Below are 18,243 nucleotides of genomic sequence, written 5' to 3' on the forward strand. Positions count from 1 at the left end.
CTAATACCTCTATAATTGGAACAGTCTCTTTTATTCCCTCTCTTATATATGGAGCTTATATATGATTTATTCCAATCTTTAGGAATTTCCTGGTCTCCACACATACATTTATTAAAAAGGTCTACTATTAATTCTAAAAGTGCAGTCGGCCCATATTTAACCAGCTCTATGGGAATGTCTCCAGGCCCTGCGGCTTTTCCGTTTTTAACCTCTTTTAAGGTTTCCGTCAATTCAGATAATGTTATTATAGGGATTTCCTGTCTTTCGTCTCTGTTGTCTATTAATTCCCTTATCTTTTCCCATCTGTACTCTACTCTATCCTCTTTCAGCAGTTTTGTATAATATTCTTCCCATTCATTTAACTTTATGAGAGAAATGTTGTCTTCACTTTTCTCATTTTTCCTAAACTGCTTTAATGTTTTCCAAGCTTGTGCCACTTTTGTTCCACCCATAAATCTGTCCAGTTCATCACACTTAGCCTCCCAGTTTATATTTTTCGCCTTATCCACGTCATTTTTAACTTCTCTATTCCATTTAGCGTATATTTCTCTGTCTTGAGGGTGTTTGGATTGAAGCCATGTGTGATATGCTTGTTTTTTCTTGAGAACTTTCTCTTCTAGTTCCGTTGACAACCATTCAGGTTTACCTTTTTTCCGATTTTCAACTTTTCCCAGTGCTTCATTTACCGCTTCATGAATATATTTTTTAATTACCTCATACAGACTTTCAGGGTCTTTTGTTTCTATATTTTTTATTTTCTGAGCTATTCTAATTTTATATAAGAACTTTGTCGAATCTTGTTTAAAGCTTTCCAGGTTATATTTTATGTTTTCTATGGTTGTTCCTATGTCTGTTACTTCATCATTTTTGTGACTTGATTGTTCTCTCTTAAATGTCACCATTACTTTTGCAATAATCATATGGTGGTCACTTCCACATTCTGGCCCTCTAAACACCTTCACGTCCTTCGTTTTTAGTTTAGAATCTTTACGCTGAGTGAAATAGTCAATTATTGATTTTAAATTCCTGGTAGGCTGCGTCCATGTAAATTTGTGTATATTCTTATGGGGGAAGAAACCATTTAATATTTTCAAAGAATGTGCCTCGCAAAAATCTATTAATCTTTGACCATTGTCGTTCAGAATGTCTTCTCCATATCTCCCTATTATTTCACTGTTGGAGCTCTTTCCAGTTCTTGCATTAAGATCACCTAAAATACAAATTTCTTTCTTCTTATTAATTGTGGCTAGAACAGTTGTTAACTTGTTAAAGTACTCTTCCTTGCTGTCAATCCTTGAGTCATCCGTCGGTGCATATGTTCCAACTACCACTATTTCATGGCCATTTTTCTTAATTTCCATGAGGATAATTCTTTCATCTATTTCTTGCCATGATTTAATACATTTTTTCAGTTTCTGATGTATTGCTATAGACACTCCCTTTTTAGCCCAAAACAAAAATGTTTTGTTTTATTATTATATATAATAAGACTACATTCAGGTAATTATTAAATTTAAGTTGTCCAATTCATTATTAAAGAATAACTGATATTGTGGGAAATATTGGTTTGTCCCATACTACCCTAATTATAGAAGGTAGTAAGGCTCCCTTCTTACCTCAGCTGAGACACTACATGTCTTAAGCACTTGGTGCTGTAACAAACCCTATCCTTTCATTGGACACCACCAAGAACTCTGCTTTAGGTAAAACTCATCTACTTTTTTATAGTAGTTTTGAGCATTTTATGGCTAAACAGATATTGTCAACACCTTAGTATGTTGGATGAGGTAAATCTAAATATACTGCAATGCATAATTTTTATGAATCCTTAATTGACCCGATTGAGGCATAGAAGTGAACTGTTGGTATTTTTATGATCTCAGTAGGACATTTGACTGTGTCAGTCATTACTTCTTAAGTAATTTCTTAGGTAATTTTTAAGTAGTAATTATTTCATTTAATTTAAATGATTTTGAAAGGTTTTTATGTGAATCAACTTTTTTAAAGCTTCCTTAAATATGGATTTCATAATTCTTTGGTCAGTTTTTGAATAGTTTTAAAGAAAAACACAGTTAATTGGATGGATGGTGTAAATATTATACACTGGATCAATATCAGAAGAGTATATTTCTTCTATTACTTTAGGTATTACATAGTATGATTGTGTAATAGTTAAACTTTTTTGCCTTTCAGTAATTACAGCTAAGAATATTAATAAACAGTGTAATTTTTTTTTAACTTAAGTTAGCTATGAAATTTAAAAATCTTTTGGCGATATTTTAGTCAAGTTTCTACTGCGTCTGCAAATAAAAAATTAATTTGTGTATTTTTTTAAAGATCCTAGACATAGTCTTAGACATAAGAGCTCATTTGGGAAACAAAGATTTAAGAAGAAAACCCAAAGTAGAAGATGTTATCAAAGCTTTCGCAAAATCTAAGTGGCTATGGGTATCACATATGGCAAGAGAGAGTGAAGAGAAGTGGACAATGACACTAATACAATGGCAACCAAGAGCACATAAACGAGCCATAAGGAGACCACAAAAAAGTTGGATCAATGATATTAAACAAAAGGCAGGGAGAAGCCAGATAGCCCAAGACAGGTGAACATAGAAAACACAAGAAGGGGCCTATGTCTAGGAGTGGAGCAGAACAGACCTCTAAAAAAGGAAGAATACAGGGTTTAGTATACTTCCTTGAGGTAACCCAATATTGGTCATATTTATTTTTATTCATACTGTTCTATTGGAATATGGTAATCTGATACATGAAGTTAAAGCTTTGAGAATTCCAATTTTCTCCTAGAAAATGAGTAATATACTTGGTTCACTAATCCCAGGTCCATCTGTCTAGTAAGTTTAGTAATTATTTTTTTCTAGGTTGGTTAAATTTTGATTGACTGGCAATAGCTGAAAATTACTATACAACCAAGCATACATGTTCATAGCCAATATTTAAACAAAAAATCATTACTTCAAAAATCAAACATGTATTAAGACAAAAGTTTATTTTGGAAATTTTATAGTCGTTTATAGATTAGTATTTACAATTGGAAAGTTTTTAATGAATATACATTCCCATTATTCATGAATATTCTTTTTTTTTCAAAGAAAGAAGTCTGCATGAATTTGTCAAAATATTCCCAAGCTGAGCGAACTGACTATATCTCATTATCATAAGCTCTAAGAGTCTATATCTACAAACATTTCTAGAACTAATTTGTTTTTAGTAAAAGCCACATTTATATCACTTACCAGGTGACCTATATTTTTAAGGTTTAAAAAAAAAGAATTTAAAATATTTTTTATTGTGTAAATGTATATTTTCCTGCAAGGAGTTTTTTTGACACATTATAGTAGTATACAGTTATCGTCGGTTCAACTTGGCTTAACCTATTTTTTTAACTTTTTGTAATTATTGTCCTTTGATCTCTAGCATAGAAGGAATATTTACAGGTATTGGTTCATTAGTATCCTCATCCTGCATAGATTTCTTTTTATCCTGCATAAAACTAGCAAGAGCTAGGAGGTTGTTCTTTTCTACTTCAGACTTATTGTCGACCTGGAGAATCCCATTTAGTATTGCTTCAGTGGTCGACTTGTAGTCCAGGATTTCCCCAGGAATCCAGGATCTTGAGTCCTGTATTTTGTTTTCCAAGATAGACTAATATCACCTTAAGATCTCCTTTTTGTTCTCTGCGAAGTATACAAGCAAATATTTGAATTTGGGCAGTTCTTTAGCCTTAGAAATGTCCCTCTTCGTTTTTTGTTCACAAAGGTCCTTTTTGATGTAAAAAGACTCTCCCTCGCTACATATCAACAAAAAGTACACATCCATGAGTCAACTTGCTTCGAATCTAGGAGGACATGAGCTTTATCATAAGTTTTTTTAGGATATCTTTTATGGACTCTATTTTATTCTCAGATACCATTTTTTCAGAGTTCTTGGAGATCACTGCTCTCTTGATACCCGCTAGCGCAGTTTTGCAACTTCCATGACCACAATATTTTGGGGAGAAAGTTGCAGCATGCAGGGGCGATGTGGTGCCCCCAGTAGACCGTCTGTGATATATTTGTTTTTACATACACAACTGTCATGCAGGTTTGGCTCGATACAATACGCTTTTCCCTTGCCTATTACTATTTCATTTGTCTCCCAGCAGCATTGTGCTTGGCTCATTTATTGTAGTTTTTTATGTTTTATACTGTTTTTGTAGTGAAGAGATGTAATATCGTAGCCTCAAAGCAACAGTAGGATATGTGAAAAAAATTACTTTTGTGATATTCATGTCAAATGATTCGAAATAAACCCTTCTGTTGAGTGTAACACTAGGATAAATAAAAAGTGATATACTTTTTTCATAATATTACATATTCTTGTGTAGCTTAATTCCTTTTAGCCTAAATTTTAAAATGCAACACTAAGACAACATACATATCATACCATTATATTTTGTCGTTTACTCATTTTGGTCATCAATATTAATGCAACACTAAGTTATCTTACGCACACATCCTACTGTTGCCATGTACTTATTGCTGAGTTGCGATTATGTCTTTGTTTATACTATCCAGCTTGCTGTCACAATTTTATCTTCAGTAATCTTAAACAATACTTCTATTACATTGATGTTAAAAGGTGTATGTTAAAGAGTAAAAATGAATAATTCGGCCAATTTAAATTGTACAAAGTATGGGTATCTAGAAGTCAGTATTTAGTGTATTTAGTGAACAAAAATAACACTGATTCTGAGTTGTTATCTGGAATTTATCAAAATTCCAGATAACAACTCAGGTAAGGTAAATTCATTGGAAAAATGTAAGTTAAATTCATGATAAATTTCCCTTTAGAAATTTTAGGGCTGATTTAATAAAATGCAATAAATTTGTACTTTCACAACTTTCAGTATCCGCTATTACCATTACTGATTCTGATGATTTTTTCATTTTATTTTGTTTATTATCTTGTCAAATTTTTAAATTTTTGAAAAATAAGTATGTTTATGTTATTATTTATGTAATAACATGTTTGAACAACAAAATTGTTTTGTTTTTTGTATTGAAATGTGTAAAATTTTAAACAAAACTTTAGTGCAATATAAGTTTATATAACTGAAATTTACGGATATCGTTAAAAAACAGATTATCTTTGAGGGCAACAGTAGGACAACTAATTTTTTTTCCAATTATTTTTCACTTTTGTTATTTGACACATGTAAAGTTAGATACTCAAACAAAATTCCACGTAAATCCATTCAAATATAAAAAAGTTATTAATTAGTGAAGTTTCGTAAAATTTTCAAATGCGTTTTTCTCGAAACTACATTATTTTACATATCCTACTGTTGCTTTGAGGCGACGATATATAGGTATTAGGGATGGGCGCGAGAGTGATTTTCAATTCCCGCTACTTGATTTAACTCTCGCCCGTTCACGCACGCGAGTTTCTTAATTGAGTACCGCTCACAAACATATGATTCACGCGTGAGCCACGAGCCATGTTATATAAAATGCATAAGTTAAGCTTAATCACAATTGAATGCAAATGTAAACATAAAAATCGACATATTATGTCGGTGCGTTTTTCTTTAAATCGAATAGGTACTTGATTTTTTTCTTGCCCTTAGAATTATATTTACTTATTCATATCTACAATTTCAAAAATAATACCAATAAAAAGTGAAATCTCTAAAAAATTTGTTTTTGGTAAAACTACAAACCCAACTTGTAATTGGCATTCTTTCTTTCTCCCTTTTACCCTATGAGGATGTCGGATTAATTGACATTCAAAAATAAATAATTTGCCAAATTATCGGGTAATATGCTGGTACTTCAGCCTTCCACACTCTGACTCGCCCAAGAAAACAACCTTTCTGAAGTAGCAGAACTAACAGCTACATTTAAAATTCGACTAGCTAATTTGTTTGTTAGAGTTAGATCACTTTAATTTTTTTAAAACTTTAAAACATCTACATTTGGATCTTTCATTGTGAGTATTTTATTTCAATATAGGTCTTATGGATATGCTCCTGCTGAATCCTTAGTCAGTTGGCCGACGTTTTCTTGGGCTGTTTTGATTCTGACAGTCTTTGTTCGTAGATTAGGATTCTAAAATACTTTCTAGCATAGCCTTTAGTGGTCTTTTAACGTTTATATATCTTGCCTCACAGAAATTTCATGGTCTTGAAATTTGTGTCCAAGAATAAACCCACATAATATAAATCGTGGGGTTGAATTTGCTTTTTCAATACATTTTTGTTTGTATTTTTTACTTAACTTTTTTAAATTAAATTTTCAGAAAATTCTATAAACATATCTAAAAAATCAGTTAAACGATTTAGTGTGACGAAATTTAAATTATATAGTCTGCTGATTCCATCCCTTTAATTCTAAAATTCTGAAGGACAACAGTTCTGAAGTTTTAAAGATTTGGAGACTATATATATATATATATATATATATATATATATATATATATATATATATATATATATATATATATATAGTCTTCAAATCTTATATATATATATATATATAAATAATTGTTTCTATTTAGTCACCGATAAAATATTTTAAATCTACTCTAAACTCCCTGTGAATGTCTCTTGAAAATTAAAAAAAAAAATGATTTATAAATTGAAACTTCTTCTTCTATGGTACCCACTCCTTCCGGTTCAGCTACTCTCCTATGAAGTCGATATTTGCCTATAGAAACTATTTCTTATCGAAATTAAAATTTCCAATCTACTGCTATTTCTAACTCTCAGAATCTGGTGTCCTCTCATAAAGATAAAGACAGGATAGCCTCAAGTAATTTGTATTTAAAGAACTTACAATTTTAATATTTGTAGATCTCTGCTTGCACTGCTTGGCTGCTGCCACAAAACTTAACAAACATTCTTTCACTACTCACTTTACTCCACCGGCAAACAACTAGATACAATATTTATTTTTTTTTATACTTTTACGAAGAAACCAAAAACACCTTTTCTCCTTCAAATCTCTTACCGAACTTTTCGTGTTCCTTTTTTCAAAATCCCGACTCGGTTTTCTCTCCTATACATCGCTCAAAATCTCCTCCTTGACCAATTATAACACTCCAAGAAACTACACGTCTTGCTCCTCCTTCCTATTTTTCTCTATTCTCATTTCATCCTATTATACAAACAAACTATCTACCGGTTTATTATTGACAGAAATTCTTCGTCATCCTAGCCTATTTGGAATAACCAATATCGAAATATATTGTGTTTGACTGCATAGAAAAACAATTTACTCACTTTCTTATTCTAAACAGTTTATCCAAATATTTCTGACTGAAATCCTAATCTTTACTACTTATATTTAGGTACAATCGCATACAAATAAATTTTAATATTAGGAAAAACCCGAAACCGTATTTTAATTTTTAATGTTCATTGTTTCGTAAAACTCTTATTCGTATATTTGTCCTTTCAAATCTATTGAGGATTAACAGTTCTTGAAATCACTTTAAATACTATAATGCACTTTTCACTGGAGTACAAAAATATCCTTATTTATATCTTAATTTTAATACAGATATTTGCATATAAATAAAATTTCTAAAAGATTTTTCTAAATGTATAAATCTAGAATCATAATATACATATATATATATATATATATATATATATATATATATATATATATATATATATATATATATATACCGATACGGCAAGTTTTCAACTACCGTATACGTTATTCAGTATGTGGAACAAAGATAACACTTAATTGTTTGAATAGAAGTGAGAGGCAGCCACCATCTCGAAGGAGTAGGTATGACTTTTAAACAGTGTTGCAACATTTCTGTTACATCTTACCTTCTAAAATTTTAGTCCGATACATGAGTCTAAAATAATATTTAAATCCACTACAGTTCATTGTAGAATGAAAATTATTATTGTCCCAAAAAACTCAAATAAAGTAGCCACATAATTGTTATTTTCTAATCGATTATATCAATTACTTAATTAAACTTTGATCAGATAAAAGGCATATATCGAGCACAGTTTAATTAAATCTTGCCCAAGTACTTTCGATCCCTAGATCATCTTCAGGGGCATTTCATCAATTGTGGCCTATCCGGCAAGAACAAGATGTCATAAACATATAATTGTACATTACACTACACTACAAATAGACAAACAAACACTTTAAAATAATTTAAGGAAGGCTACATTGCTTGAAGAAATCGGAGACAGAATGTCTCCGATTTCTTCAAGCAATGTAGCCTTCCTTAAATTATTTTAAAGTGTTTGTTTGTCTATTTGTAGTGTAGTGTAATGTACAATTATATGTTTATGACATCTTGTTCTTGCCGGATAGGCCACAATTGACGAAATACCCCTGAAGATGATCTAGGGATCGAAAGTACTTGGGCAAGATTTAATTAAACTGTGCTCGATATATGCCTTTTATCTGATCAAAGTTCATTTATTCGAGCATTCAACCTTATATTTAATTACTTAATTAGTTAACAAAGAAAATTTATTTAAGGAATTTCTGTGTGGCAAAAACGCATTATTCCTCTGACGAGTTGTAAAATTTTAAGCAACGCCTTCTTTCACAGTGTGAAGCGGCGATCGGCGAGACGATACACCGATACATCCGGCTATCCGGCACTCAGTAATTATCGGACATTAACGGAGAGTGTGTAGTTCTTTGCATAAAATTATTTTGTCACCAACTTTCCGTCGGTAAACCTTAAGAAAAACTCGAACACTTATATTCGAGTTTTAAATGCAATTCTTGTAGATTTTTAGCTGTGGTAGCTTGGAAATAAAACAATAATTAACTTAACAAACATTAACTAAATATAAATACTATTTTTATAAGAAAAAAACAACTAAAAAAATTATTCTAAATAATTAAAATGAAAGGCATTTAAAAAAAAATCTCTAACCAACAAATGTTCAAACAAACAACCATTTCGCGCTAAACAAAATCCGAATCTATCAATTAAAGCAAGTCTTATTTAATTTAGATGATTTGACTGTACTCAACTACAGAGTTGAATAATTTTGTCTTGCAATTCTGCTAAATTGGGGGATCGTTCGAATTCGTGCCGATATAATTTTGATTTTAGTATTCCCCAGAAATAAAAATCCAAAGGTGCTACATCTGATGATCTAGGGGGCCATTTTATTGTTCCTCGTGTATAAATTAATCGTCCAGGGAATGTTTGATCCAAATAATTTGTAACTTCGATTGCATTATGTGCTGGACAACCATCCTGTTGAAACCAGACATCATCGGAGTTGACCGCAAGGTTTCGAAGTGCTAGAATAATCTGATTGCGTAATAAATCTAGATACTTGAATCCATTCAGATTTCCCGTAATAAAAAATGAACCAATTATATTATCGTTATAAATTCCAGTCCACACATTAAATTTTCTTTGGGTATTGTGTTTTCACAGCAGTACTCAAATGTCTATTTTCCCTAGACCAATAGCGTACGACAGATGGATTATGACGTTTATGGATTGTGAATGAAGATTCATCTGAAAACAAAACATTTTTTTAAAAGTTATTGTTCTCATTCGATTTTTCCATCATAGTTTCACAAAATTCCATACGTGATGTTCCAAACTTCCATCCATTCTCTCCTTTAGGTCAACTTCATCTGCAATTTGTCTACTCGAACAAGGCGTTTCTTCAGCAGTTAAACAAACTTGCATTTCACTCGCTTCCCGTTCAACAGAGATTTGTTTCGATCGTGGTTAATCCGTTGGACGACATTTCCTACAGGTATTTATGCAACCGAAATTTTCAAAGTTTTTAATAATTGATCGTACTGTTTTCTCTGTTGGAATTGGGCGATTTTCAAAAGCAGCAATAAATAACTGTATTATTTCTACATAGAATGGTTCCCATAATAGCATTTCACCCTGCTGTACAGATAAGCACCGCTTATTCTTTTGAGGGGATATTGTAGAGAGCGCAAACATTTTATACTATTTGTCTGTCTACTGAAGTGCGTTATTTATTTAGCTCACGCTGTTGTCGCATATCAATTTCTCAATGTAGTGTTCTTTGTTAATTAATCAAGTAATGATATAATCGTTTAAAACATAACAGTTACATGTACATGATTGTACATGATTAATTCATGTAAGTTTTGTTGGGGCAATAGAAATTTTGCAACACTGTTTAAAAGTTAGACTCGCTACTCCAACATGCGTGGATTGTGTATCATTCATATTCAAACAATTAAGTGTTATATTTATTCCACACACTGAATAACGTGTACGATAGTTGAAAACTTGCCGTATCTGTAATATATATATATATATATATATATATATATATATATATATATATATACACTCAAAAATGTTTTGCATAATGTAATATTTTCAAAATTATCCAAGTAATCTGGTAAAATCTATTTTTTTAACAAAATACTTTATCATATTTATAAAACGGTATGTTTTGAAAAAAACAATAAACAAAATTTAAAGGATTAACAATTTATTATCATTATTTATAATATGTATTATAAATATTTTTTTTTTAATTTGTACAGATATAGGAACTAATACTTAATATATCGTATTTCCACCTCTTGCATCAATGCAAGACTGAATGCGATGTCCCATGCTTCTTATAAGTGTATTAATGTAGTTCTGGTCCATGGTACCCCATTCTTCAATCGCTGCTATTCTAAGGTCTTGTAGTGTCCTTGGGGGTGGCTGCCGAGATTGAATTTTTCTTTTGAGCGTATCCCATCCGTGCTCAATGGGATTGAGGTCAGGTGAGCAAGGTGGCCATTGTAATCTGACGATATCTTCTGTCTCTAAAAAATCTGCCACATGTCTCATACGATGGGGAGGCGCATTGTCGTCCATAAAAATAAATTCTTGGACCAACAGCTCCTCGCCACAAGCGTACAACAGGCCTAAGAATGGTATCAGTATAAATTTGTCCATTCATGTTACCAACAATAGGAATTAAAGGAGTTTTATTATTTAGCATGATGCCGCCCCAAAACATTATGGAGCCACCTTGATATGGGACTTTTTGGACAGCTTGGTTAAGTCTATCCTGTCGATTTGGGTTCCTCCAAATCCTAATTCGGCGATTATCCGACAAAAGGCTAATTTTGGTTTCATCAGAAAATAACACGTTTCCCCATCTGTTGTCATGCCATTGTAAATGTTTATTGGCCCATTCCAGTCGAGTCCTTTTCTGCTCTATCGTAAGCTTTGGTACAAACAATGGTCTTCTTGTAAATAAATTCGCCGAATGTAACCTGTTTCTAAAAGTCTGATCGGAAATTACAATATTATGAGCTTGCTGGAGCTCTCTTCTAATAGCTGGGGCAGTCATAGTGGGGTTTCTCCGGGCAGTTAACGTTAAAAAGAATTCTTGGACATTGGTAGTAATTCGGGGTCTTCCGCTTTTTGGACGATCGCTAACAGAATTCGTCTCTCGATATTTTTTCACAATCCGAGACACATCACTCTGATTAACTCCAACCCGGACAGCAACGTCGACTTGTGTGTGGCCTTCCTCAATCAAAGTAACGATTCTAGCTCTGTTGAACTCAGATATCACTTGTCTATTCATATTGTTCACTACAAAGTGAATAAAACGCAAACCAATTTTTACAAATATCGGTTTTCGAAAACTGATGAACACAATATGAATACTGAGAATCTTTGCGACGATTAAGAAACAAAAAACAAGCAATAAAATACGTTATTTTAGTAGATAAAAAGAAAACAGTGCAAAAAATTTCAAATGAGAAACGTTCAGTGGCGTTACAGATAATATGCAAAACATTTTTGAGTGTATATATATATATATATATATATATATATATATATATATATATATATATATATATATTAGTTGTACATAATACATTTTGTTTTATATGTTTATCATAGAATTATATTATTTTTTTTTTCATAGGTAGGATGTTTTGCATTATCAGAACCAGGAAACGGTTCAGATGCTGGAGCAGCTTCCACAACTGCCAGATTAGATGGTGATAAATTTATTCTGAATGGTACTAAATCTTGGATAACCAATGGATTTGAAAGTGAAGCCGCCGTTGTTTTAGCTACAACTGACAAAGGACTCAAACATAGGGGTAAGCTAACAAATATTTTCCAAATATTTTTAAAATATACCAAGTAAAATACCGTGTAATATCCTATTCTATCAAAATTATATAATTTTTAGTCACTACCATAGGTACTCATTGAAGACATATTTCGGTTATATCCTCTTTAATAATCACCCGATCAGGATGACATTCTCGCAAACCACAGGATATATCTCAGAAAATTTGCTCGTATTTGTTCAAATGTCACTATTTTTAATTCATATTTAATGTATAATAAGCAACCCTGTTCTTCGATTGTAATTAGCAACCGTTATAAGAGTCTGTCTGAATATGTCAGGCAAAGCTGTAGAATAAATGTTCGACGGAATCCACGTCTCGTTATTTTAAACTTCAAGAAATGTTCTTAAGCAGCATAATATACAGGTAAAAATAATTTCAGACTTATTTTCTAGTAGGTACAACATTTTCCGTAGCTATTCAAACAAACGAATTTTTTCGTAAACACAATTTGTAGAGCTTGTGGATTTTCTAAACGGCTATGACCTCGAAAATATTCGTGGGTCGTCCAAAATTACATATTATACGGTCGAATTAAAAATTTAGTTGGGATCTGAAAATTACGTTAGTATTTTGACCAATTTTTGAATTAAATTTCGTTATTTTCCAGTAGGTTCAGCTAATTTCAGGTATAAAGTTTTTGTAATCTCTAACTACTTTCCAAGTTTGTGAAAGCGAGGTCGACCACACACACACACACACACACACACACACACACACACACACACACACACACACACACAGTCCGCGAAACTCCTCAGACACACCACGTACCCCCTCGTGCCTTCGGAATGTCGCTGTCATTAATCTTAGTCGCTACTTAGTTCGTCACACGAAAGATCATTGTCCGAGCAATCAGAATCCTCACCCAAGTTGATTATTATTTGATCAAAAACGACATCGAATTGTGGTTCTTTGTCACAAAATTATCCTCAATCGAAATAATTATATCCCAAACTTTTTTCCATTCTTCTGCAGGAAATTTGTCAAAAACTCATCGCATAATTCGGTGACGTCATTTAATTTAAAGCTAACATTTTTTGATCCAACAAAATTTTTCAGTGCAGCCCATACCAGTTCAAGGAGGCAGTCTTAATACCTCGTGTCCAAAACTTCTAATCACAGAATCAATGAAATATTTAACAAATCGAGGCTTATGTAATTTAATTGATTCGTAGAGATCTGTCCGAAGCATATCCTCGGTATACGGTATATTTCGTTCTCTACGCCACATTTGCATATCTGCTTTTCGAGATGCCGAAGTTGGAAGTTTATCCTGTCGTTTGTTGTGGTACGGTGCATTATCCAACACAATAACGCCGTTCGAAGGTAAATGTAGCAACAGTTTTTCCGTAGGCCACTTGTGATAGTTTTCATAATTCATATCGTCGTTGTAGTCTCCAGTTTTAGATTTGGATTTCCATCTCAGATACAAATCCTTGACGAATCCGTCCTCAGTTCCAGCAGCAACAAACCGCCGGAACTGTTATCACTCCAATTATATTCTTTTAAATAATCTGAGTGCAAGTATGTTTCTTCCGTAAAAACTATTGTTCGATTTTCGCTGCGAAATTGTTTAATTTTTCTAAGATAATCTAGTCTTAATTTCTGTGCTTCATGTTTTTCCATTAAAATATGTCGATTATTTTTTGTTTTTCTCCAACGAAATCCTTAATTATGAATCTCTTTTCGAAGAGTTTCTCTGCTTCCGGTGTACTGCAATTCTACAACAATTTTTTGATGCAATCTTTTAATGTTCCTGAATATGGAAGTTTATTATAAATCGACTTAACAAGCCTTCGTCAACGACATCCATTTTTAGTTTGGAAACTCTTTGCTTTTTTGTTGGCGGAGAATTGAACAGATTTCTGCTCGTGCAAGCTTCATCTGTTACCCGACCTTCCCTGACTATTCGTTGAACTGATCTTAAGCTTATGTCTCAAAGAAAGCAATTTATTTTGAAAATGAGTATTATAATTACCAGTTAAGTGAGCTACACGTTCTTATACCTTTTTTTAAATCAACTAAAACCGTATCTGCATTAGCTTCTTCGGTTGTAAACTTAAAAACATTGAAAATTATTTCTCATGCTTGAGATACCAAAGGTTTGCCCTTTAAATAAATATAAATAATAGTTTATAATATAGGACCACTCCAAATAAAAATGTAAATGCTTGACAACACTGTCAGAAATCTAGCACTAATCACTACGATATGACGTCCTAGCCGACAGCAATAGAAATGAGCAATCCCTTCCACTTTTCAATTTGTTCTACGAGCAACCCGCCGGCTGACAACGGTTCCACCTCCAAAAGAGGACAGGAACCAACAGCCCCCGGTGTGAAGTGCCTTCGCCCAAGTACCTCCACGGAGGGCACGCCGAGGAAGCATAAGAAGTCACGCGGTGGTGGAAACACCGCTGCGCCTTCCCAAAGCTTCGCCGAAGCTACCTTAGGACATCTTAAGGTTGCTATTATAGATAAGGTAAACCCGTATGGAAAGGTCACCGCCGACCGGGCAAACCTTAGTAAACACAGCCTAATCGAGGAATTGGACAGAACAATCTTGTCACCCTCGAGCAGCCAGGTAAAAGCACCCACGTTCAAGTCGTGGACTTACTCGGGTGAGATCATCAGAGTAGTCTGTGATGACGATGAGGCGCTTGCATGGCTGGAAAAGGCTACATCTGACCTCAAACCGTGGGAGGAAGCATCACTGGCTGTTGTCAGTCAGGATAAGCTCCCAAAACTTACCAAAGCCTCTCTATGGAGCCCGGAGGATGCTATTAGCACCTCTGATGGCCCAGAAAGAGTGCTGCGGAGGTTAGCGGCGCAAAATCCAGACATTTCAGTTGCGAGATGCTGCACCTTCAACCATGAGGTAAAAAAGGATCCTAAAGGGCACCTGTTTGTCTTCGGAATCGGAGACGATGACATGGCTGTCCTTAGGAAAAGGGCAATGAGGCTGAGCTGCACGTTCACCTCATTGTATCTAAAAACAAGCACAAGCAAAGTGCAGGATACCTCCTCGGAACCAGGAACCTCAGACACGCGGCAACCGCACGCGGCAACCGACTGCGGTTGCTGAGACTGAGACAACCCTGGTCCCACAGCAGGGAGAAGATCATCAGATGATGGTCGACGAACTCTGCGGAGGAAGTTCCGAAATAACTGACGCTGCCCCCTCCTCAACCGAGGAGGAAATGGACACCTAAAAAGAGCCGAAACGATACCTAAGCCATGGGCAAGGACGTCGAAAAAAATAAGGTTACTATTATTCAATGCAACCTCCAACACAAAAAGGTGGCAATGGCAACACTATGTCGCCGCCTGGATGTAACGGAGGATGCAATAGCACTAATCCAAGAACCTTGGATAAATAAGACCAAAATAACTGGTCTTAGCAGCCTAAGTCAAATTTTCAGCTTACCAAGCAATCAACAACCGAGAACAGCAATATATGTTCCCAGGAAAATCAAAGCCTCCCCCATGGCGCAGTTTTGCACCTCAGACGTAACTGCGGTTAAAGTGAAGTGCCCATGGGGAAAGGGCAAAAATAGAGAGTTGATACTAGCATCAGTCTACCTACCCTCAGATGCAGCCGCCCTACCACCAACAAGGGAAATGGAAGATCTGGTAGACCATTGTCTCAGTCAGAAGGTAGAACTTATTATCGGCTGCGATTCGAACTCTCACCATTTAGGCTGGGGCAGCAGAGATAACAACGCTCGAGGTAAGTCTCTTTATAACTATTTTATTATAAAAGATTTGTATATCTTAAATAAGGGCACCGAACCTACCTTTATTAATGTTCGTAGCCAAATAGTCATCGATATCACGCTGGCAACAGCTGAAATATTGAATAAAATTCAGAACTGGCAGGTATCGGAGGATATTTCTATGTCTGACCACCGCTCGCTAACCTATAATATTAGTCTGGAAAAAAGCCTTATCAAATCGCGCGACCCTAAGAGGACGGATGTAGAACTCTACAACCGACTCTTAGAAGATGCTCTGCGGAATGAAAAGGCTTCAACTCCAGGAACTAATACAGAATTGGAAAGGTATGCGGTATATATCCAAAACAAAATAAGCTATGCTTATAAAAAATCCTGTCCAATAAGGATGGTCCAGGAAAGTCGCAAAACCAACTCTTGGTGGTGCACTGAATTGGAACACCTTAGGAAGACAGCAAGAACAGCTTTTAATAGAGCGAAACGCACCAAACTCAAAGAGGATTGGGATTCTTATCAATCAAATCTCAGGGAGTTTAAAAAAGTCTGCAGACAAAGACAAAGAGCTGCTTGGAGAACCTTCTGTGAGGAAATCGAAGATTTCCCGCAGGCTTCCAGGTTACAAAAAGCGCTCTCAAAGGACCCACATCGGCATGTCGGCATACTAACGAAGGAAGATGGGAATAAAACTTCCAACCTTCGCGAAAGTGCTGAGGTCCTGATGAAAACACACTTTCCCGGTTCTAGTGTCTCAACAGCACCAAACCGGATGGAAGAAGCAATCATACCCTCAACAAACGACTGGCATCTCGCCAGAACAATGATTAATGAGGAAAAGGTAAAATGGGCCATATTGTGCTTCACCCCTTTCAAATCACCAGGGCCTGACGGCATATATCCAGCCCTACTACGGTGGGGACTGGATATCCTTCTGCCGCACCTCGTGGAAATATTCAGAGCCTCTTTAGTTCTGAGATATATTCCTAGGAAGTGGAGAGAGGTACGTGTGGTCTTCATACCAAAACCAGGTAGGATGGACTACACCCTACCAAAGGCTTTCCGACCAATTAGCCTAACATCCTTTCTGTTGAAAACGATGGAAAGGCTATGCGAGAGGTACATAAGGGATGAAGTTCTGGTCCATAACCCACTTCACCCAAATCAACATGCATATACTTCGGGAAGATCTACCGATTCTGCACTGCATCATGTAGTGGGAAGAATTGAAAGATCGCTGGATAATAAAGAATCCACCCTAGGTATATTCATAGACATTGAGGGAGCGTTTGATAAAACCACATTCCCAACTATCACCCAACAGCTCAACGTCAGGAATGTTCCCCTGGCCATAAGCGAATGGATATTCAGTATGCTCTCTAATAGAGCAATAAGCATAAATGTAGAAAAAATTTCTGTTAGAGGCGTGGTTACGAGGGGCTGTCCACCGGGAGGGGTGCTATCACCACTACTCTGGAACATAGTTCTAGATACCCTGGTTGACCAACTCAGCAGCAACGGTTTTTACACAATAGCCTATGCAGACGATATTGCTGTCCTGCAAAGTGGTAAGTTTGAGAACACACTATGTGAGAGATCACAAGTTGCTCTCCGACTAATAAAAACATGGTGCAAGGAACACTCACTATCTATAAATCCAAAGAAAACAGAGATGGTCCTCTTTACCAGGAAAAGAAGAATCACGGGCTTAATACCCCCAAGGATTCTAAACTACAGTCTAAATTTTTCTGACGAGGTGAAGTACCTTGGTATTACCCTTGACAAGAAGTTAACATGGAACTCACACTTAGATGGTAGAGCTAAAAGAGCATATATTGCCTATGAGCAGTGTCGACGAACGGTCGGACGCACCTGGGGCCTCACGCCCAGGGTGATCGCCTGGGTCTACACCGCTGTCATTAGGCCAATAATAACTTACGGAGCTATTGCTTGGGTACCAAAAGTGCTACAGGCAACAGCGATTAACAAACTAAACCATATTCAGCGGATGGCTTGCATAAATATAACAGGTGCCATGAAAACAACACCAACTGCTGCAATGGAGTTGATCATTGGCATCACGCCTCTAGATATATATGTCAAAAAGGTGATGCTAGTGACAATGATGCGACTGCGCTCAGCTGGTGCAAACCTTGATGTAGGAATGGGACAATTGAGAACCCGTTTCTGGCGAGAAGAGTTGGATGCGTTACCACTTCTACAGGCAGGCTGCGACTCAATTGAACCAAAGTTTGTCTTTAACAAACCCTACAAAATTGAAACAGTACAGTATATGGAGACAAACGTGGCAAATGCCTATTGCATATACACTGATGGTTCCAAAATGAAAGAAGGCTC

General features: G+C 35.1%; 1 protein-coding gene across 2 annotated transcripts in view; it reads left to right on the forward strand.

Moving 5' to 3' along the window:
* Arc42 (Activator-recruited cofactor subunit 42) overlaps positions 1–18,243 on the forward strand; it is a 43,504-nt gene that overhangs the window by 5,041 nt on the left and 20,220 nt on the right. For both annotated transcript variants that reach the window (XM_072522936.1, XM_072522937.1), the window contains exon 4: positions 11,942–12,122. In XM_072522936.1, the coding sequence (XP_072379037.1) occupies positions 11,942–12,122 (181 nt within the window). The remainder of the gene's footprint in view (positions 1–11,941; positions 12,123–18,243) is intronic.

Source organism: Diabrotica undecimpunctata, chromosome 2, assembly GCF_040954645.1.
Source record: "Diabrotica undecimpunctata isolate CICGRU chromosome 2, icDiaUnde3, whole genome shotgun sequence".
Lineage (NCBI taxonomy): Eukaryota > Metazoa > Arthropoda > Insecta > Coleoptera > Chrysomelidae > Diabrotica > Diabrotica undecimpunctata.